Genomic DNA, 10,695 nt, shown 5'->3' with positions numbered 1-10,695 from the left:
AAGCTGCACGACTCTTTCTATGCAACGTGGTAAAGTTATGGGGGATACCACAAAGCATTATCAGCGATCGAGATCATCGGTTCACAGGAAGATTTTGGACCGAGTTATTCAAAATGTTGGGGTCGGATCTAAACTTTTCCACAAGCTTTAATCTGCAGAGTGATGGACAAACTGAGAGGGTCAATGCCCTCTTAGAGCTATATCTGCGGCACTATGTGAGTGTCAATCAACAAAATTGGGCCAAGTTGCTAGATGTGGCTCAGTTTTCTTTCAATCTTCAAATAAATGAATCCACTAACAAGTGTCCTTTCAAAATAGTCTTGGGACAACAACCTATGACTCCCCCTTCCCTTACAACCTACTACGAAGGGAAAAGTCCGCCTGCCTTCAAGTTTGCCAAATCTTGGAATGAGCAACGGGAAATAGCTCGAGCAACATTACACAAGGCCGCGAGGAAGATGAAGAAGTGGGCAGACAAGAAACGAAAACATATCGAGTTCCGCAATTCAAAGAGAAGATCAAATAGTATCAAGAGGAAAAGCGCAATGAGGGCATTGCGAGTTTAAGTAGGGGAGAATGTCACGCCTCGCCAAGATACATCCTGTCTTTCATGCAAGCATGTTGAAGCCTTACCAGGAAGACACAGAAGATACATCAAGGGGGATCTCCAACCGAGCGCCTATGTCAGTAATCTCCTCCTTCGACAAAGAAATTCAAGAAATAATGGCTGACCGGGTGATCAGACGATGAGGGGTACCAAACTATAAGGAGTTTCTCATCAAGTGGAAAGGATGGACAGATAGCGAGGCCAGTTGGGAGCACGAAGACACGCTGTGGCAATTCAAAGAGAAGATCAAACAATATCAAGAGGAGAAGCGCAATGAGGGCATTGCGAGCTTAAGTGGGGGAGAATGTCACGCCTCGCCAATATTATGACATGATGGAGTATTCTAGAAGATGGAGGCCTAATGAACAACCTAGAAGAATCTAGAATATGTATGTACATAAGAATATTGTAGAACTATCTAGAAGCTAGAATATTATATTGTAAAACTCCCCTTGGAGAATAGTCCCACATTGACAATATGTAAGGCTAAAGCCATAGAGGGAGCTATAAATAAGTGGCCCTTCCCTCATTCTAAGGCATCCAAGGTTTCAAGCTTTCAAGCTTTGTAATCTCTCTTTATTGGTGAAGCTTTATCTTCTCTAACTTTTCTTCCTATTCTACTTTCAAGAGAGTGCTTTTGAGTTGTTAGTTGGGAAGGTTAGGTTGATTTAGTGCTAAGAAAGAGCGCTAAAGCCGCACGGATAACTCGAGGAAAGTTAGTCCGTGACATCAAGGTCGGTTCTCTAAGAGGTGCCTCCAAAAACTCTTCAAAAAGTCGTCCAAGTACATCGAACCTTTTAGAAACGGGGTCTGCACCGTCGGCACTAGTCTGACGCTGAGTAAAAATCTCAAGCGTTAAATTGTTTTGTGTCATTGGCGCTGCCGGCGCTGAGCCTTTCTTCAAAAACTTAATTTTGACTCTAAATTTCATTCTTTTTGCTTTATTTATGCTTTAAGCCCTAAAAATCAATAACATGCAAGAAAACATTAAAATACTTTCCATTAAAGTGGTTATCACCAAAAATGAGTATAAAATATGGGTCTAAAATGCATATATTTTCGGTGTATGAAAATCCCCCAAACTTACATGCTACTTGTCCTCAAGTAACTTCTCAACTCCATAAAAAATATGACTTATGGTAAAGAATTTAACTTTTAGACTTCCATATTTTGGTTTTCTAAATATAATAGTTTTAACATAAGAAAAAAATTCAAAACAACTCCAGTTAATACTAAAGGCGTAAGGATATTCAGTAGTTAAGTTTAAAGTTTTTGATCGTCTATTTCTTTTAAAAAAAATTGCAATTTGTTATATTAAAGTCACTTAGGAAATTCATATGAAAAAGAACTTCATTAAACTTTATTATATTTATTCACTACTTTACACATATTTTATTTTGTAATGTTGGAAAGATGAGATTATAGAATTATGTTGAGATCCAAGTGTTTGAGATACTTAAATAATGGAAACTATATAATGGTAATTTTCTATAGTAGTTGTATTGGGTCTATAACAACCATAATTGGTCTATAACAATCCTATCTAGGGTACAACAATCATAGCTAGATTATAACATCCACAGTTAGTGATCGACAATTGTTGGTAGTCACTGACTTGCAATTCTCTTCAAAAGTTTTACTTTAGTTGTTGGATTTGTTCGTTAAACAAGCGAGATGAACATCAATAATTTTCTTTAGCTTGATTTATAGATGAGTCAAACACGAATTATGATTTGTTCGTTCGTGATCAACTTGATTTGGCTCGAAAGATGTAAATGAATAATTAATACTGTTATTCTTTATACATTTTGTTATAATAATCATTTACAGTATATTTAAAATATTGGATTATTTCTTACAAAATTATTTGGGTGATATGATTATAAAAAATATAAATACATAAGAATTAGGTGGTATCTATGCAAATACAACTCTATATGTAAATATACAAGATTTGGGTGTATGTCCCTTTCAAAATTCCGGCCAAATTTTCTCTCCGCCGCCCTGTCAAAATTCCCAACGGATAACTGCTCTGCCTCACCGAGTCCAATATTGGGGAGCCTTATTGGGGAGTCATTTTTCATTACTGTAGTTTTATTGGGATTCCAAAACAAGGTAGCAACTCTCGAGCACCGCGGCATCCGGGCCTTGGGCCCGAGCTCCTATGCGGTATATTTCTTCCATTCAGGATTTAAAATAAAAAGATAATAAAATTTGACAGTCCCTTATGTGTATTACTTTTTTAAATTTAATAAAAAAATATTTTGAGTTTGAACATGAGCTGATATAAACAACTAATTTTGACCAATCAGTTAATATCGAGGTCCTTTCAAACAATTAAAATAAAAATCAAACAAATCAAATCGATCACGAACATAATTCATCAACCAATTCGAATACAAGTTAATTTTGACCTCAAATAATTTCAAACAAGCCGAATAAGAACTTAACTCGCTCATGTTCGGCTTCTTTGCACCTCTAACTACATGCTTGTTGAATTTTGAGATTATTTGTCTTTCTAGTTAATGCATTAAATTTTTTTATTATAGTGCTTGATTTTGACTTCATACAACTGAGATAGAATTACTTGCAGTATTATTACTGAGATGTTCAATTCAACTATAAATTTCTTGAAATCAAAGCTTAAATGATCATGAATTTGAACTTGATTGATTTTTATTCAAAGAACATGCAGTATCATGCTTAATCATATAAAATTCTTATTAACTGTTAAATCCTAAATTCTCAGTAGTCTTACATTACCTACGTTAGAGCTTATAACAGGAGAAGAATGAATGAGTATAGTAGATTAGTAAGATGATGAAGATTGAACATAAAATGTTTTGTAATACCTCTACTCCTTAGCAAAAAGAAGCGGAAAGAAAAATGATCCTTCCACCCTATGGATGACTTCCCTATCTATAGATTTGGGTTGTCTTATCCTACAAGTGCTTACACAAATAATTATATTAAGAAAGGAAAAAAATAGAATGGAATGAATATCGTCATGGTATCAGCACATTATGTGAGATAGTATTGTTAGGCTATTATGACAAGTTTATTAAATTACTTAACATGCCAAATTTGTAGAACTGAACTAGGCAAATTTTTTTGTCATACTAACCAAACTTATATTTAATGTTTGACATAACATATAAGTGTTAGAAACCGTGGAGCTCAATGCACTATGCTTGCGAGGTTACTTTGCTTTGGAGAGTCACTCCTCTTCACAACTAACCACTCTCGTCTTCATCTTTTGTGAAGTGAAGCATCTATTTGCTCCCTCCAGTTCGTGATAAAAGCTTCGGATGGATCTCCTTGGGTTTAGTAGTCACGCTTTGAGTTCTTCTTCAGTTTCCGCAGGATAGAGGAAGGTTTCCTCAGGGCAGAGGAAGAGAAGTGCAAGGAGGAGCAGTTCCTTGCGGTAGAAGGAAGAATAAGAAAGATTAGGAAGATTGTTCTCCCTAGGCTTCTTCTTGGTGGCTTTTGGCAGAAGAGAAATTGAGTTTATTTCTCTTGTAAGTTTGGCTTCTTCCTCGTATCTCGTTGTAGAGTTTTCTTTAGTGTATCTTGGTATAGAGAGAGAAGAACAAAGAGAGAAGAAAAGGTATAGAGAGAGAAGAACAGAGAGAGAAGAAAAGATAGAGCTACGAAGGATGACAGATTCCTCTTGTAAGTCGAGGTGATCGACTGGTGTAAATTTTTCAAGTAGTAAAATCCTCTGCAACTCCGTGGATGTAAGCAATTTGTCGAACCACGTAAATCTAAGTGTTCCACAGTGTTGTTCTTTTTTTGTGTGATTTTTCTCGTTCTATTTTTTTATCGTTCTCCTGTTTGATTTATAGATATACCACATCAACTGGTATATCTAGATCTCGCAACAGCAACAACTAATATCGAAGCGTGATTTCAAATCTAAGGAAGAATGATGGCTGCAGATGAAGTGATGGTTTCAGGGATCGAGAAGTTTGATGACACAAATTTTGGTTATTGAAGAATGCAGATAGATGATTACTTTATGAGAAGAAACTTTATCTTCCGTTATTGGGGAAAAGACCTGAAAGATGGACGAGGTTGAATGAAATTTGTTGGATTGACAAGTTCTGGGAGTTATTCAATTGACCCTATCGAGGTAATTTGTACACCAAGTCATCAAGGAGAGGACAACTGCAGATCTCATGGGAACCTTATCAGACATGTATGAAAATCCATCAGCGAATAACAAGGCATACTTGATGAAGAAGTTATTCAACTTGACAGATGACGGAATGTGTTTTTGTTGCTCAACACCTGAATGATTTCAATCATATCACAAATCAATTGTCATCTGTGAAAATTGATTTTGATGATGAGATATGTGCACTGATCTTGTTGGCTTCATTACCAGATAATTGGGAAGCCATGAGGATAGCAGTTAGCAGTTCCGCAGGTAAATCTAAACTGAAATACAATGATATTTGTGATTTGATTTTGGCTGAGGAAGTTCACAAGAAAGATTATGGAGAGTTCTCAAGTTTAAGTTCGACACTGAATGTTGATTTCAGAGGGAGATGTCATGATAGGAACTCATATATAAGGAGATCAAAATTAAAGTTTAGTAAGTAGGCAACCTGTTGGAATTGTGGCAAGGTTGGCCACATAAAGAAGAGCTGCAGAAATCCTAAGAAGATGGAGAATGATAACACAAATGTGGTATCTGAAAAATCACAGGATGCACAATTATTCGTTGTTTATAGTTATGTTGAAGACTTGATATTGGATTCAGAGGTTTTGAATATGGTAGGAAATCTATCAGAGGCCACAGTGCATGGCAGTGATGGAAGTGAAGAAGAGAGTGGATCTAAGGTTCTCATTCCTATTGTTCCACATACAAATGTTGAAGAACCACAAAGCTATGAAGAAATCTTGCAAGATGAAAGTTCGAACAAGTGGGAGCTGACAGAACTTCCACCAGGGAAGTAGACATTGCACAATAAGTGGGTGGACCAGGTGAAGACTAAGTGTGATGTCAGTAAGAGGTACAAGGCTAGACTTGTTGAAAAAGACTTTCAACAGAGACATGATGTTACTCATGTAGTGGGAGTTGTAAGAAGAGACAAGAGTGACCTAAGAAATAGCTTGGAGGTGTAAAGCTATGTGGAGCCTGCTGATATGTTAACTGACGGTGTTACTCTTGAGAAACTGAAGTTGTGCACATCTTCAGTTGGTCTTCTAAAGTGAAGATAGAGGTTTTGAGTGGCAGAGGTCAAGGATACATGTTGAAGAAAATGGCGACACTCCCAGTGGAGGATATCAGTTTGAGGGAGGAGATGTTGCAGCCTGTGTACCGGTCTCCAAGTGGGAGAATTATTAGAAACTGTGGACCCTGGTCCACTATGCTTGTGCGATTACTTTGCTTTGGAGAGTCACATCTCTTCACAAATAACCACTCCTACCTTCCTCTTTTATAAAGTGAAGCATCTCTTCGCTCCCTCCCGTTCATGATAAAATCTTCGGCTGTCTCTCCTTGGGTTTAGTAGTCACGCTTTAAGTTCTTCTTTAGTTTCCTCGAGATAGAGGAAGGTTTCCTTGGGCAGAGGAAGAGAAGTGCAAGGAGGAGCAGTTCCTTGCGGCGGAAGGAAGAATAAGGAAGAAGAAGAAGATTGTTCTCCCTAGACATCTTTTTGGTGGCTTGTGGCAGAAGAGAAATTGAGTTTATTTCTCTTATAAGTTTATCTTCTTCGGTGTATCTCAGTGTAGAGGTTTCTTCGGTGTATGTCAGTATAGAGAGAGAAGAAGAGAGAGAGAGAGAACAACAAAGAGTGAGAGATTCTTATTGTAAATCGAGGTGATCGACTGGTGTAAATTCCTCAAGTAGTAAAATCCCCAGCAACTCCGTGGACGTAGGCAATTTCCCGAACCACGTAAATTTGTGTGTTCCGCTGTGTTGTTCTTTTCTGGTGTGATTTTTCTCTTTTTATTTTTCGCTTCATCGATAGTTCTCATGTTTGATTTATAGACCATATCAACTGGTATATCTAGATCTTGTAACAACAACAATAATTGTATGTATTTGAGCGACTTCATTGAGTTATTGTAGTCAAATTATTTTGCTGAGTTTGTTGGTTTCGCTACAAACTTGTGCCCTCTAATAATATACTTGAAAAATTCTTGTCTGATCATGTGCATGAGGTTATCTCATATTTCAAGTCTTGACTCTAACCTCTTGTCGTTATTCCATATCATATCAATCTTGAATATTAGTGATTAGAAAAAGTGGCTAAGAAATGACACCAAACAAATTTATTACATTAACTTCGAATTAAAGATTGGCTGGCAATAAGAGTATTATGTTGTCTTTTGAAAAAATTTATTCTTTGCGTATGTTAAGTTTGAAATTCATTTAATAAAATTTCTAACTAAAGTTGAATTGGTATTCAAGTTGCTTCATTCAAATTTGATTCTGGTCAAGCATGAATCCATGACTAGTAATTCCAGCTTCATCCGGTTTAAAATCAGTTACATCTTCAACCCAGAGACAGTTACATGCAAAATTATTGCACCAAACATCAAATCTAGTTTCTTGGGCTGAAGATATCAGCCTCTATTTGGTTTTCCTCTCTCTTTATTGTTGACAGATTTGTTTTGTTTATATATTTTCTAAATAATCTTTTTTGGATTAGATGATTTTTGTTTAGATTTGTTGTTGTTTGAGGTCTTTGATAAATAACTTAATGTTCTCTTTTGGAATTTTTTCCAATTGTTGAACTTCAAACTCTGAATATTACATGGTTGTTATCTGAAAATTTGAGGTTACCTTGATGTTTGCTTATGGAGCTGTTGTTTAAGCTTTATATTTACTTACTGAATTCTTCTTCGTTCATCTGGTTTTCCTTCAGGTTTTTTCTAGAAACATTTGATCTTGTAGTTGATGAAGTCGTTTTGTTTTGATGTGGCTAAACTAAAGAATTAGCTGAAGTCTCTGAACTTAATATCTCTGAATGTTGCATTTTCAAAAGGTTCTAAAGATGCTGCCTTAACTTATTTTCTTTGATTTTTATAGAGCCCTCTACTCGATGTTGATTTTTCTTTTTTTTAGTCTTTGTTATCACCTTGTGAGATTTTATTATTCATAATTTGTCTTTCATCTTTTTTTTCCTTCTTGTTTTTGTTCTATCGGACAGTGTTATCCCGTATTTCTTTTTTCTTTTGGATTAAAATCTGGGTTAAACCCTCACTTTCTCAAAAGAAAAAAAAAATAAAAGAAAAAAATATCTAAGTTTCTAACACATTCAAATAAACTTTGAACATAACCGCAATATAATTTCTACAGGCTTCAAAAGAAGAGCTGTTTTAGATAAGGACTGAAGAAGCAAGTTTGAACAAAGTCAAATAAGATTGTAAATTATTCATTATATTGTTCAAATTATGATTCCAAAATGATTTAATTATGTTTAGAATAAAACTCGAAGATAACTAAGATGTAATTAAGTATTGATCAATGATGATTCTAACAGGATTCAATGATTATTGGAACAAATCAGAGACACAGTCCAACATAATATAATACAACGTAGGTTTGACCAAATTTAAAAATTCAATTGAAAGTTGAAAAAATCAGCCTTAGAATAAATGTTGGTCAACACCAACGTTAATATCAGCTGCTAGTTTTATTATTTTATTGATTCAATATCAAAATCTCACACGCCCTAAAATAAAAATTATAAAAATAATCTTGGTTGTAAGCCCATGAAAGCACGTGGACACAGGTGGACTTCTCAAACTTCTTTAGCTTGAGCAATGGCCTCTCCTCACAGCCAGTTGTAAGCCCATCTCAACCATATTCAAGAAAGGAAGATTGAATCATTCAAACTTATCTTAAAAGGAAATGGAAGAGAAGCATCCGCTTCTTGCCTATAAGTAGCGACAGCCAAATCAAAACTCTATAAACAGAAATTTAGTCAATCAGCGCAAACATATGGCGATTCCTACTTTTGTCATAGTCATGATTGTTGTCATGTGCTGCATGATCCTTTTGGTCCTCGTCTTAGCTGCATGCCAACACAAGAAAGTGAAGGCTCGGCCGGGCCACGGCGGGCATGCGCATCATGGGCTTGTCGGCGGCGGCAGAAGACATGATGTTGAGCTTGGGCTGGCCGCTGGTGCCGGAGCTGGTCTTGCTATGGATGGTGGTGGCGGCGGCGGCGGCGGTGTAGATGGGTGTGGCGGTGTCGGAGGAGGCGGGGATGGTGGTGTTGGGGGAGGAGGTGGCTTTTGTGGAGGTGATGGGGGAGGTGGTGCTGGTGCTGGTGCTGGTGCTGGTGGAGGTGGGGGAGGTTTTGGTGGAATTTGATGATGTCGTTAATGACAACTTTATTATGAATGGGTGATTTAGAATAAATTCATAAATGTTTTTGTAATAATTAGTGGAGTTAAAATGGTTTAGATGGATAATTGCACGTTTAGCTGGTACATACTGTAAAACTGTTTCTTAGTTTTTTTAGTGATTAATTTTTCATATTTATTTGTTGAAGTTTGGGGAAAAGCTTTCTTGTTGTGGTTGGCGTCTGTGATTTGCCCTGAAAGGGTTTTTTGTTAGTGCTTGAATCTAAGAAATCAGGGCAAGTAATCATGACATTTTTTCTCTTAATTATTTACATAAATACCACACATTTCTATGTATTTACATATCTAACACAAAAACTTTTTATATTTACACCCACGCTATCTTTCTGTGGAAAGAGAGCTACATGGATAAGAATTACGCGGTAAGTACGTAAATGCGCCATTTTAATTTGTTCTGGGATGGCAAATGTCTATTATTTCTTGTAACTTTTTTATTCAAATTAAATTAATTATACTATTCCATTAATTAATAAATACTTAGGAAAAACACGTAATGTCTACCTTTTTTTCAATTAAATATACATGGGAAGCAGTCGCCCTGTGTTTTGGCGAATAATTCAGACTAAAGAAATTATGGCGGCCGAACTACTTTTTTGAACTTGTTTTTACAGCTATTTATTTATTTTTAAATAAATTCTTTTTTCTTGAGGAGTTTCATGCATACCACAAAATTCCTATGTATCTACATATGTAACAAGTAAATATTAATATTTATATTTATAGCATCCAAATTTTTCATGTCAAATAAATACTACTATTATTAACAATTAAGAGCTGGAAAAATGATATTAAAATAAAAATTAAATTTATGTATTAAATATGTAAATACAAAGTAATCACGTGGTACACATGTAATTATGTAAATTGAATTTATTAAAATAAATTTATAGAATACATAATTTATTAAAAAAAATTTATTATTTATTTAAATATTATTTTCAATAGACATTATTATTTTTGAATGAATTGAAAAAATGGCAGAAAATAAGTATAAGTTTAATAATTTCTCAGTTTTTTACACATTTCATTATATTCAAATAAATCTTAAGAATTTAATTTGTACAAAGTAATGATGTGAATAATTCTATGACCATGGGAAAACATAAATTTAGGACAAGTTTGATTAAAGCACAAGTTTACTTTTATAAGTGCTTAGTAAGTTTAATAATTCTCATGTATTGACATATTTACATAATTCTTATGTATTTACATATCTAGCAGACTAACTTCTAAACTTTCATATTTACTTGTATCGCATTCAAAATTTTAATATCCTATAAAGAGTAATATTATTACTAAATTATCTTTTCATACATAAGTTTATGACACAAAAAGTTATAAATATAAATAAAAATATAAAATTTTGGGTGTTAGACATATAAATTCATAAGATTTATGGGGTATGTAATTTTTTCCTTAAATTTAAGGGTTCTGACTAAGTCAAAATCAATCTCTTCTAGCAATTATTAACTTTAAAAAAACTTTTTAAAAAATGGATGAGCAATTTAACACTTAAGATAAAGATCTTCTAGTACCTTGAATATGAAGTTCGTAACCATAAACCTATTAAATTTAAATTGACAGGATAGATTCCTATCGATTTTGCTCCTAGTGTCATTGATGATATTGAATTCTATGTATCTCATTCCTAAACATTATCTAATTCACTACAAAAGAATAATAGTTTTTAACATCTCAAATTT

General features: G+C 34.6%; 1 protein-coding gene across 1 annotated transcript; it reads left to right on the top strand.

The window, feature by feature from the left end:
* Positions 1-8,564: 8,564 nt before the first annotated feature.
* LOC110035936 (glycine-rich cell wall structural protein 1-like) lies at positions 8,565-8,939 on the top strand. Its single transcript, XM_020740273.1, has one exon. It carries the CDS (start codon positions 8,565-8,567, stop codon positions 8,937-8,939), a length of 375 nt encoding a protein of 124 aa, XP_020595932.1.
* The last annotated feature ends 1,756 nt before the right edge of the window (positions 8,940-10,695 follow it).

This window comes from Phalaenopsis equestris, unplaced genomic scaffold (genome assembly GCF_001263595.1).
Source record: "Phalaenopsis equestris unplaced genomic scaffold, ASM126359v1 Scaffold200780, whole genome shotgun sequence".
NCBI lineage: Eukaryota > Viridiplantae > Streptophyta > Magnoliopsida > Asparagales > Orchidaceae > Phalaenopsis > Phalaenopsis equestris.
The sequence above is the reverse complement of the archived record's forward strand: the minus strand, read 5'-3'. Positions and strand labels throughout refer to the sequence as shown.

Coding starts and splice junctions, on each gene's coding strand:
- LOC110035936 (XM_020740273.1), top strand. CDS start 8,565: ATGGCGATTCCTACTTTTGTCATAGTCATGATTGTTGTCATGTGCTGC.